Here is a 12,012-nt window from a genome sequence, read left to right as displayed (position 1 = left end):
TCCCAGCACACCTGCACAGAAGGACGCAGGCCCAGGGCAGGGGGCTCCGCTCAGACCTTCCTGCCTGCCCTGACTCCCCTACTGCACCCCAAACACTTTACCGGGAGCCCATGGGCCAGGGACGGTCAGATGTCCCCGAGCTAGTTCAAGGGGAGGAGCCTGTGTCGGGTGAGAGGGATGTGGGCCCCTCTCTCCATGAGGGAAACCATGTTTGTCTCTGGGCAACACCACCATCACTCCTGGGACAGGACCGGGACAGGCAGGGAAGCCAGAGCTGGTCACCCCCCCGCCATGCCCAATCTGAGCCCTGTGTGTGGTCACAGAGGGACAAACATGTTTTCTGGGTACATTCTATTCTGAAAGGGGAACCTAGCATCTTCATTTTAAAGTTCCTGTCTTGAGGTTTATCTAGACAGAGTCCCACATTCACCGTCGGTATGAGTAAAAGGAAAAAGAGAAGCAACTTTAATAAAATAGAAGTTTAATGAAATAGAAATTTAGTTCTCTCACACATAAAAATAAATCCATAGTCTAGGGCTGTTCAGTTCTTCACAGGGTCAAGGCCTGGATGTTTCTCTAGATTTGCTTTGCTATCTTCAGCATGGCTCCCACTATGTAGCCAAAGATAGCTGCTGAAGCTCCAGCCATCATATCCACATTCCTGCCAGCAGGAAGGAGGAAGGAGAGAGGAAGGTCTTCCTGCTTTCCCCTAAGGACATTTCCTGGAATTCACACAGCAAAGTGGGGCTGTGTTGGCCAGAACTTAATTTCAAGGCCACAGCTTATGTAAGAGAATCTGGAAAGGTAGCCTTTATACACTAGGTGGCCATGCGCCCAGATGAAAGTCAGGAGTTCATTTCCCAAGGAAGGAGGGAACAATTGGGGGACAATTATCTATCTCCATCTCATCTTCCTTTGGATAGGTGATATACAGAGGGCTTATAACACACAGACATCCAGTTGTCAGGACTTCTTTCAGAAGCATAGACTGATAAAAATGGAGAATTCAGCCAGTCCACCGCCTCATTTTCCAAATTAAGAAACTGAGGCCCAGAGAGGTCAATCAAAAAAGCTGAGCTCACACAGCAAGTTCGTGGCATCTAATTTCCAGCACATGTTGTGTGGGAGTATTTTTGGTTTTCTCTGTTTCCTAAGAAAAAAAGCTTCATTCTGGAGGGGCGGGAGCGCGGGCACCAAGGATGAAATTCCATCCATTGCTGGGTCTCTGAGCTGCAGGCCCCGGTCTGCCCGGCCCTGAGTCATGGCGGCTGAGGACTCCGTCCCGGCTGGCTGACGCGTGCCCATTGGCAGTGCCCCTGTGTGCGCCAGTGGCCCTGTCTGTCTGTGTCTGCCTGTCCGTGGACTCCGGCCCGCTGAGGTCCCTGGTCTCACGTGGTGTGCTTCCATTTCAGGGAGCGCTCTGCCAGGATGGGAGCTGCCAGTGGGCAGGACGTCTCCTTCAAGGCGATGCTGACACTCGGCTGGCTCGCGCTGGCCTGCCTCCCTGGGGCCACGTCCACAGGTGAGCCACTCGCAGCGCCGGGGACTTCGTGCCTCAGTGGGAACGTGAGGCTGCTGGGGGCAGGAGAAGGAGTCACCGGGCAGGGGCAGGGTGGCTGGGCTCTGGCCGGTCCCTGCTATCCTCCCACCCAGGCAAGTCTTGTCCTGGGCCTCTGCTGTAAGCCACAAAATGACAGGGCTGGACTAGACCCAGGGGTTCCACACTCAGCATCCACACGAGCCGGGCACGAGACCCAGACCAGTGGCGGGGACCGTGGTCACCTGGGGAGTTCAGGCTCATCGAGGGGGACGCTCACTTCCCAGTTCTGGCCAATTGCTGTCATGTGCGAAGGTGGGTCCCCGTTGCGGGATCTCGTGAATTTTTAAGAGAAACCAGAAATCTAGATTTTTATGTAAAATTCCCTTCTTGTTAAGTGTTGACAACCAATTCAAATGTTACAGACTGCTTTGGGGGGGTGGCTGGTGCAGAGAAAAAACACACATGTGGGAGCCAGCCTGCCACCTGCAGGCCACCTGAGCCCGGCGTTCCCTCCTGTCTCTGCTGTCATAAAATCTGGGAACAGTCAAGCACCTTGTCGGCTGCGATGCTCTCCGCAAGGTCTGTTCTTCTGATCTCAGTGTCAGCTCTTTCCTGGAATGATTTTGAATGAACGAGCAGAGCTCAGGGCAGGTTTGCGGGGACGACAGGAAGCAGCCAATGGCGAGACCAGACTTGGGGTAGCAGGTGAGGGATGGAGGACGATGTGTCCATTTCGAACGGGGTTAGCAATGATACCCTCTCCATTGCAGCTCGTGCTCCTGTTATTAACCGAGCCGGCTGCTTTTCTGCAGTAAGAATAGAGGAACTTCATTCTGTGTTGCTTTTCTGCACCTGCGGAGGGCAGGAAGTAACCTGTAATCATCACGAGTGGAATTCCTGCAGGGTGATTCCTCGCGGAATCTAGCAGGAGGGGATGGGGCAGGCAGGCAGGGTTTTAACTCTCAGTGAGAGCATGGGCAGCTTGGCCTGAATTCATTCATGGATTCTCCCGCCGTGTATTCACCTGGTGAACACCAAGGGGCATTGGCTCTAGGCCAGGAGCGGGGCTCTGGTGTCTGGATGACCCGGCTCAGGCATTGGGGAGGTCTCACCAGGTCCTTTTCTGCCACATCCTGGGAGTCCTTCTGTCTGGGTGGAGACTGCTGGAAAGGAGGCCGTGCCTCTAGTTCTCCCGGTCCCTGCTCTTCGCTGCCGTCTTTCCATCCGTGCCCCCAGTGCTCCGGGCTTGCATTCAGTCTCACCCCACTTCCTGCTCCTGCAGCCCCTCCTGGGAAGGCCGGCTGCCTGGAGATATTCCAGCCAAGGCTCTGGCCATTTCCAGCCCCTGGCTGGTTCCCACAAATGAAAACCCGCTGAAACGGACCTTTGCAGAGTGCAAATATCCAGCTCTAGTGAAAGAGCCAGGCTTTGACCGCTCAGCTTCTGCCATGGGGCCAGGGCTGCTGGTGCTCTGGGACACGGTCTCCTGATGACAGGGGAGCCTCCCAAATCCAGATGTGACGTCGGGCTCAGTGCGTGTGCCTGGAGAATAAGGGGCGGTCGAGCTTGTCCTGGGAGATGTGGGTGGCAAGACCCTAGGGCTTTACCCCATGAAATTGGGATGCTTGTGGCTCCGTGCCTGGACCGCTCAGCTCGCCAGCGGGCCTCGCGTGTCCCTGCACAGCCGCATGTCACCTCCTGGGAGACAGACCCTCGGCTCCAGAACTGGGCGGAGGGCAGCCTCCTTGGCTGGAAGCCGGTCGAACACTGACCCACCTGAAGGCAAACCCAGGGACGGGCTTGACCCTCAGAAGCCTCAGCCCCCGTGACCCAGGGCCGCAGAGAGCTGAAGCAGAGGGCCCACCCTCAGCCCAGGCCTCGGGCTCCGGGAAGGCCAAGGATGAGCCAAGGCCATATTTCTCAGTGTGTTGCCATGACTCGAGCCCCTTGGGGCTTCCAACAGCTGGAAGAGCTGCTTTCCAGACAATGTGAAATTCTCTCCTCCGTGACACAGATGCAGAGCCTGAGTCCATGCCGACAGGGAAGCAGCTGGCGGGCATCAGCGGGGTGCTGGGGGGCTGGGGAGGGCCGGGTGGGGCTGCGCCTCGGCCAGCCTGCACCCAGGGCCCACCCCGTGCTTGGCAGAGGAGAGAAGGGCCTTCAGAGGGACAAGAAGAGGAGGCAATGTGGGTTTGGGGTCCGAATCTGGGGTGGTTGAGTGAAGATAAAGGGCGCCTCCCTTCCAGTTCTCTTGAGATGCGTAAATACGGGGCAGACACTCTCATCCCAGAGTTAACATAACAAGAGTAAAGCGACATTTTGAACTGACTTGCCTATAATCACACCGAGTCCCTCCTGGGGTCACCGTCCCCCCATTGTGGACGTTGTTCTCTGCACCCACGTTGTTCAGGAGACACAGGCCGGCTGGCGCCCTTCCTTGGAACCTGAGCTGGATATCCGTCCGTCCTTCCAGCCTACGCCGGGGTCTTCACCTTCACCTGCAGTCCTGCCCCCACGGCGGGTCTGCGCCTCTCCACTCCCCCCACCCCCCGCCGGCCCCGGGGCCTTTAAATCTAGCAGGTCCCGGGCTTTACAGCTTTGGAGGGACAGCGGGGAGGAAGGCATCCGGACTTGTTCTCCGAGACAAGCCCTTGTCCTTTTGTTTCGCGCACCGCCTCTTCCCACCGCTTTCCCTCTGGATCGTTCCTCGTTGCAGGGAGAGCCTTCCCGTGTCCGAGGCGGTTCTCTTCCCTCCTGCATCCACAGGACGCTGCTGGAGTAGAGCCCAGCCAGCCAGATGGAGAGGAGGCTGGAGCCGGGAACAAGCGCCTCCCCTCCCCCCAGCACGGGGGCCTTTAAGTTCAGCTGAATGTTCTGAGTCATGAGGCTACCACAGGCCACGAGGCATCAGGGTCCCTCTGGAGGCGGTAGGACCGAAGCACCAGCCGTGGCCAGAGCCGCACGGGGCCTGTGTTTCTCTTGCATGGGGGCGGTCCTGGCCACATTCCACAGAACTTTCCAGAAGCCACCCTGTGTGGCTCGCCAGGTGACAGCTCAGGGGAGAGGAATCCAGGCGCTGGTTGGACAGGTGTGGGAGGTGCCCTGGCGGGGGAGCCCCGGCCCCTCCCCCTTCAATCCGACAGTAACATTTGTTCGCCAAGTTTAGTAGTGTGTACACAGCCTATTGTTAGATATCAGCAACTTCGTTTGCAAATTACTTTCCTTTAAAAGAGACGATGGCAGTGTCTTCGGGCAACTCCACAGACAGGACACACGCCTGGTTAGGAGGGTCACTGCGCTCCGGGGAGCCTGCGGCACGACCCCTCCCCCAGGGAGAGACCCAACTGATGTACAGCTCCTCCCCGTTTAGATGCCAGTCGCTAATAAGGGGTCCCTCTCATTCGAAGCAACGTTCTCCAAAACACAGTGTGTTGTATGTAACACCCTCCTTCTCGGGGTTCTGCGGGAACAGAGCTAGAAAATTAACCAAGAGTCAGATTCTCACACAGGAGGGGAGGGGGGCGGGTTAACTCTCAGAGCGCCGCTTTTCAGAGGAAAGAATGTCTTGGATGAGAGGCACTCTGGGCAAGTCCTTCCCTAACTCTGCGTCCTGGAACGTCTTCAGGAGTCATCTGGTCTACCCTCCCTTTTATAAACGGAGAAACTGACCCCAGAGAAAGGACATGGCTTGTTCACGGACGTGTGGAACTGAGACAGTCGTGGGACTGGAGCCCAGGTCTCCTGGCGCCTGCGTCAGGGGTCTCCTTGTTCTCCAAGGCCTCATGCTAGTAGAGAGGGGGCAGGGCAAGGTGCAGGAGGGCCCACCTTGTGCCCTGTGCCAGGCCCTGCATGCTGAGGTGGGGGTGGAGGCAGTGACGCCTGTCTGTCCTTGGCAGCGACAGCCGAGTGCCCTGACCAGAGCCCTGAGCTGCAGCCCTGGAACCCTGGCCACGACCCAGACCATTATGTGTACATCGGCCGGGGCAGGACCCTGCTGCTCACCTCGTCTGCCACGGTGAACTCCATCCACGTCTCAGAGGGAGGTAAGCCGGCTCCCCCCGCCCCACCTCTCTCCCCTCCCTCCACCGCCTCAGAGCCCAGCCGGTGGGGGCCAGCTGCCATAGCACCAGACGGGCAGGACGAAGGTCACGGGGTCTGGGTTCAGGTCAGAGCGTCCGGTCGGTTGTGATGCCACAGCTCTGGGCACCTGGGAGCGGCTTGTCCCAGGTCCAATCTTGGTGAAAGAAGCATTTATAAAGGGACGTTCTTGTGCGGGGAGCATCCCTGCGCACCAGGCCTCCAGATGCTTTGCTCGTCGAAGGCCGTGCACACAGCTGTAACTGCAAACCAGCAGGCAGGGCTCACACGTGGCTGGGCCGGGAGGAGGGGGGAGACACCTGGGAGCACGGCAACCTCGGGAGAGCTGGAGAGACGGGCCTTCGTGCCCGCCTGGATGAGGCGGGGGCTTAGTGGGTCTGCCCTTGCCTCTGCTGTGGCCTCACCACGACCACGTGTGTTCTCGAACCCCGCCCCATTCCCATGCCCTCAGGAAAGCTGGTCATTAAAGACCACGAGGAGACCATTGTTCTGCGTGCCCGGCACATCCTGATAGACGCCGGCGGAGAGCTGCACGCCGGGAGCGCCCGCTGCCCCTACCAGGGCAACTTCAGCATCGTTCTGTATGGAAGGTGGGCGGACGGCTTCCGGGGCGTCAAACGCTACTCCCGGATGTGACGGGAAGGAGGCTTCCCAAAGGGCAGAGGGAGGCAGGATGACTAAGGCTTTCGTGCAAGGCGGGAATTACCCTTACAGACAGCCAGAGGCACCCGTGAGCAGGACAGACGTCCATGATCTGGGCGAGCCAGAGAAGTTTGCTAGGGTGTTGTTTCTTGTGGCCCGGGTCCACGTGTGAGTTCCAGGAGTCCCCGCCACACTTTCCGCTGCCTTGCGATCCGGTCGGGGCTCTGGGAGCCCCTGGGAGTGTTGATTTAATCGGTTATGATAAACAAGATAAAGAAAACCCCCACGCAGGGTTGGACCCTGGCTGTGCTCTCTCTTCGAACAGCTGTTCTCAGGAGCAGTAGCCAAGAATATTCGAGGGTCTGCAGCACATGGCCAGGTGGTTCCACCTCTCATGGGCCCTAATATAACACTCTGAGCACTGGGAATGAGCGCCAGCATGTGAACTGGGGATACGTGTTTTGCTTGGCCTTTTGGCCTCGTTTTGGTCTGGCTTAGGGCGGTCTGGTGGGTGACGCTATCTCTGCTGGCCTCAGGCTGCCACCATGCGTGCCTGTTGTTATGGTGGTCGCGGTGGGAGCAGCGTGGTCCCCTCTGGGCTCAGCATCCGGTAGAGAGATGGGTCAGCTGACTCTGGGGAGCTGTTTTCTCTCGTAGGGCTGATGAAGGTCTTCAGCCAGACCCTTACTTTGGCCTGAAGTACATCGGGGTCGGCCCAGGAGGCACACTTGAGTTACACGGACAGAAAAAGCTCTCTTGGACGTTTTTGAACAAGACCCTTCACCCAGGCGGCATGGAGGAAGGAGGCTATTTTTTTGAAAGGAGCTGGGGTCACCGTGGAGTCATTGTTCACGTCATCGACCCCAAATCAGCGACAGTCATCCATTCGGACCGGTAAGGCCTGCCTTCCCTTAAACACATAGTCCTTCGTTCCACAGACACGGACTGAGCCCATGCCTTGGCCAGATGCAGCTCTGGGTCCTGGGGTGCAGCAGTCCGTCAGATAGACAGAAAACCCCGCTGGGAGCAGTGATGTCTCTCATTCCCCAGGCATTTGCCTGCCGAAGCTGAATTAACAGTACAAGGAGGCACGCACACATGCACGCACAACATCGTTTCAGATCGTGCTAATTGGGGGAAACGACGAAATGGTGGAGGGTAACTTGGGAAGCCCGTTTTGCATCAAAGGGTCAGGGAAGGCCAGTGTAAAGAAGCAGCATTCGAGCTGAGACCCACAGGGCGAAGATGAGTCAGGGAGAGAGCGTTCCAGACGGCAAGCAGCAAGTGCAAAGGTCCAGCGGTGAGAGGGGTGTGATGGTCTGGAAGCACAGAAGGGCCAGCAGAGGGGTGCGGGTGCAGAGTAACGGCAACATGGCCCAGTGATGTCCGGGTTTCCAGCAGGGGCGGGTGCACGATCGTTAGACTGTGTGCGGAAACATCGTGTTAACCACTTTACCAGACATCTGTGATTTACCTTCGTGACCGCCTGTGAGTAGGTTCTGGGATTATCCACGTCATACAGAGGAAAGCACTGAGGTTCAGGGGATCCATTTGCTTTGAGTCACAAGGCCAGAAAGTGTCGGAGCTGGGATTCACACCCAGATCTGCCCAGACAGACCCTTCACCCGTATTCCTTCCGGGCACCTGCCTTGGCCTGGGGCTGAGCGATCCTTAGTGCACAGGTAATGCAGAAGCCAGGATGAGCCCGATAGACACCAAGGACGTCCGAAAGCCCTCCCTTTACACGCGGCGTGCCGGCCCCTTGGCGCTGCCTCTGGAATCAGTACAGTGCGGTCCGTCGCGGCAAGCCAGCCTTACTGAGCCACGGGGGGAGAAGCCATCCCGACAGCTGGTATATAGGTCCCAAAGACGGGACAGCTGCTCCGTCCAAATCTCCTGCAGTGAAAGCATGTGTCTGGGGCCTCGAGAACCTGATAGGGGAATGTGTGTGCATAGAGATGGTAATAGACACTACCCACACATGCGTGCAGGTGGTTCCCGGGAGGAGTGAGAATGTGGGTCAGCCCTTAGAAAGGAGTAAGCATGTGACCAGGCAGAGAAAGGCGAAGAAGGATGTGTTAAGGTGTGTGGTATATGGTGTGGTCGTCGCATGGAGACAGACGAGGCGAGCTGGGCCTGTAGCAGGTGGCTCCTGGGGGGAGGAGGGCGGGGAGGAGGAGGGGCCCTGGCCGGGACACGCCATCTTGCACAAACACCTGCAAACCAACCTGAGGATTGGGGAGCACCTATCCCGCCACTCCCACGCCCACCCCCCGTACCGCCCCTGTTTCTCTTTCCCCAAATCTTGGCCCTTCACGCTGGTTTATTCTTCTAGATCTGTTTTAGAACGATTTTGCTTGTTAAGCCACAAGACAAATTCTTTCAGAATTTCCATTATGGGGCGCCTGGGTGGCACAGCGGTTAAGCGTCTGCCTTCAGCTCAGGGCGTGATCCCGGCGTTATGGGATCGAGCCCCACATCAGGCTCCTCTGCTAGTAGCCTGCTTCTTCCTCTCCCACTCCCCCTGCTTGTGTTCCCTCTCTCGCTGGCTGTCTCTATCTCTGTCAAATAAATAAATAAAATCTTTAAAAAAAAAAAAAAGAATTTCCATTATAATTGTACCAAAGCTTTAGAGTCACGTGGGGGATAGTTGGGGGTCATTACAAAATTGTGTCTTTCCTTTGTAAATGCTCGTCCCGCGTGGTGTCGATTTTTGTTGAAGTCATGCACCGTATTTTCTGAGAGTGGGTTACCTTTGTCACGTTTGGGAAGATCGGTTTTTGATGTCATGAGAGCTCCTGTCTTTAAAAATCACAGCCCTTGGGGGCTTTGGGGGTGTGTTCGTTGTTGCAATGCACACACGTGTGCTTAGACCTCCCTTTTCGGGGCCGCTCTCAGGACTATTCAAACCCACCCTCTCTCCCCTTTTTAGGTTTGACACCTACAGATCCAAGAAAGAGAGCGAACGTCTGGTCCATTACTTGAACGCGGTGCCCACGGGCAGGATCCTTTCGGTGGCAGTGAACGATGAGGGGTCTCGGAACCTGGACGACGCGGCCAGAAAGGCCATGACCAAACTGGGCAGCAAGCATTTCCTACACCTTGGATTCAGGTACCCCCATCGCTCCCGCCCCCACCAGTCTCCAGGACCCCAAAGCCCCCCTGGCCCCGCAGGTTACCTCAGTGTCTGTTCCTGGCCTGCGGCACGCCCCATTCAGTGCCGGCCTGGGGAGGGGCGGGCAAACGCCATTCTGCACGGGGCGTATCTGGGACCGCGGGTTTTCTTACAAAGTGTATTCCACTCTGAAAACACAAAAGATCTCTGTTTGCATGAACTCATTCATTCGTTGAGCCGCTTACAAAATGTCAGTGGGACCTCTGCTGCGTGTAAGCCAAGCCTCAGATGAACAGCTAGCTTTGTTTCCCGTGCTTTGGCAAAGGGGTCACCGTGTGCCTTGGGGACCGGCAGACATTGTTTAGAGAGCCGACAAGGTGACTGCCCAGCCCCACACCCAGGGAGCAGGGCCTTTGATGTGCCTGCCGTGTTCGGTTTGTCTCGGATTAGAGCTTCGTGCCTGACTTTGGCGGGCACACCGTTAGCATAGCAGGAACCTGTTTGCCCCACGGGAACCACACCTTCTGATCATGTTGACTCAGATCTCAGCTCGGTGGAAGGTTGTGGTCCTTCGGCCTGTGGCTGTTTGAAGATAGCGGGGCCCCGCCCTTCAGCTCCACAGAACCCCAGGCAGGGCTGGGGGCAAGAAGAGCTTCCCTGGGCTCCAAGCAAAGCTGTTTTACTGGCCTCGCAGAGATCCCTTGGGCAAGGGAGTGGGGGCGGCCCGGGGATGCGCCGGGTTCCAGAGTGCGTTCTCTGGGAGTGGGGACAGCCCAGGGGCTGCTCCTTCTGGAAGGGTCTGGACAGGGAGCTCAAGGAATCGAAGACGACAAGGAGACCTTGATATCTCAAGGCTCCTTTGTTAGCAAAAGCCGAGGGGGCTTCCGTGTCCTTGTTTTATAAACCGAAAGGCCAGTTTATGGATTTACAAGGACAGCGAGAACCACCAGGGGACTGGCTCCTTAGGGCCTCAGCAGAAGAAGGTAGTGGCGAGGGGCCTGCAGCGCAGCCCGAGTCTGCAGCTCCTGGTACATGTGCCTGCAGGGAGGTGACGCATTCTCTCTGCACGGATCCTGCGTCTGTAAAGCAGAATACGTCAGGAGCGGCAGGAGGGGATTAGACATGATTATAAGTAGCAAAATACTGGCATCGTATCTGGCAGAGAATCAGGATTCAATAAATGTTAGCAACAGTTCTCTCCGGAGAAGCAACGGCCACTGGCAGGATGGATGCTTGCCCTGCGTTGTCACGGTGTCATGGCCGTTCCCCTGAGGACAGGACATGGGCAGCAGGAATTACATTCTGAGCCCTCGCTCGTATAGACACACATCGAGGGACAAACTCAAAGCATCTAACCTCAGTAGAAGAACCAAGGGCCGTGGCGGTCTGTGGTTCGTTCACTCTGGAAGCGGTTACTGAGCAGGCGTTGGCACGAGCCTCTGGGCTGGACGAGGTGTGCTGAGCTCTCATGGGCAGGCAGGAGCAAAAAGAGAAGTGACGAGGAGGCGTGAGCAAGAGGGTGGGCAAAAGGCTCAGGGCGCAGGGCTGTGGGTGAGGGCGAGGGCGCGCAGGTTCTCACGAGAGATTGCAGGTGCAGAGGCCCGGGCTCAGCCTGTGGGGGGGTGCAGGCAGCAGGAGAGGGCGCTGGGGCGGGAGGGGGCAGAGACGAGGCTGAGGAGGTGGGCACAGGAAGACCTTCTGCTCTGCGAGCGGGAGCTGGGCTCTCATCCAAAGGGCACTGGGGAGCCATTGCAGGCTCTTCAGCAAGAGAGTGACCTGATCAAATCCCCAACTTCAGTAAAGACTTTCCAAAACGAAAGATCAAAACAAAAATAACAAAAGCTCTTGAGTGCCGTATGGATTGGTATCTCATGGGGAGAGGGGGAGCTGGAAGACAGAAACGGGGGGGGGAGAACCTTCCTGCCTTATAGTGCATGTCAGCGGAGGGCATCTTCCACCTGCTTTTCCTCCTCTGTTCCCACTGTGAGCGAGAGGCCTCTCCTAACTTTCCAAGGCCAGGGCATCAGGGAAAGAGCCTTTCTCTCCTGGAACCTGCGTCCTTGTTTTCCCAAAGGCGTCAGAACACTTGCTTCGGGTCCTCGTTGAGCCTGGCGGGTGGTTTGTAGGGCTGCGGGCTCATGGTTTGTGATTCATGGCCCGTCTCCTGCCGGAGCGGGCTTGAAGAGCTCGCGGTGAGTAAACAACGGGCGAGCCAGGTGGGTCGGAAGCCCAGCGCTTGCGAAGAAAGGCTCTTGTTCTCCGGGGAAGGGAAGCCCAGCCCGCGAGCTGATCTCCCCGGGACACTGGGGCGGGCTGCTCGCTCCTGGGCCCTGTGTCAGCTCTGCCTCCGGGACGCGTTCAGACGTGTGAAGAACTTTCCTTTTTGTTGTTGCTTTTACCAGACACCCTTGGAGTTTCCTAACTGTGAAAGGAAATCCGTCGTCTTCGGTTGAAGAGCATATTGAATATCATGGTAATAAATAGTTGGCGAGAGGCTACGTCCCCTTCCGTGTCTCTCTGACCAAGAAGCCCAGGTCTTTCTGAACCTCCACTTCCCTCAGAACATGGTGATAAATAGTTGGCGAGAGGCTGCGTCCCCTCCCGTGTCTCTCTGACC

The 12,012-nt window shown here is 57.2% G+C and overlaps 1 protein-coding gene across 1 annotated transcript in view; it reads left to right on the top strand.

Annotated features, from left to right (window-relative positions):
- The first annotated feature begins 1,428 nt into the window (after nt 1-1,428).
- Nucleotides 1,429-12,012, top strand: part of LOC103660291 (cell migration inducing hyaluronidase 1) — a 59,216-nt gene continuing 48,632 nt past the window's right edge. Inside the window, exons 1-6 of the mRNA XM_040642886.1 lie at nt 1,429-1,522; nt 5,437-5,583; nt 6,090-6,228; nt 6,938-7,174; nt 9,213-9,392; nt 11,798-11,868. Coding sequence (XP_040498820.1) covers nt 1,429-1,522; nt 5,437-5,583; nt 6,090-6,228; nt 6,938-7,174; nt 9,213-9,392; nt 11,798-11,868 — 868 coding nt within the window. The remainder of the gene's footprint in view (nt 1,523-5,436; nt 5,584-6,089; nt 6,229-6,937; nt 7,175-9,212; nt 9,393-11,797; nt 11,869-12,012) is intronic.

Source organism: Ursus maritimus, unplaced genomic scaffold, assembly GCF_017311325.1.
Source record: "Ursus maritimus isolate PB19 unplaced genomic scaffold, ASM1731132v1 scaffold_27, whole genome shotgun sequence".
NCBI lineage: Eukaryota > Metazoa > Chordata > Mammalia > Carnivora > Ursidae > Ursus > Ursus maritimus.
This window is presented reverse-complemented; position numbering and strand designations above follow the sequence as displayed.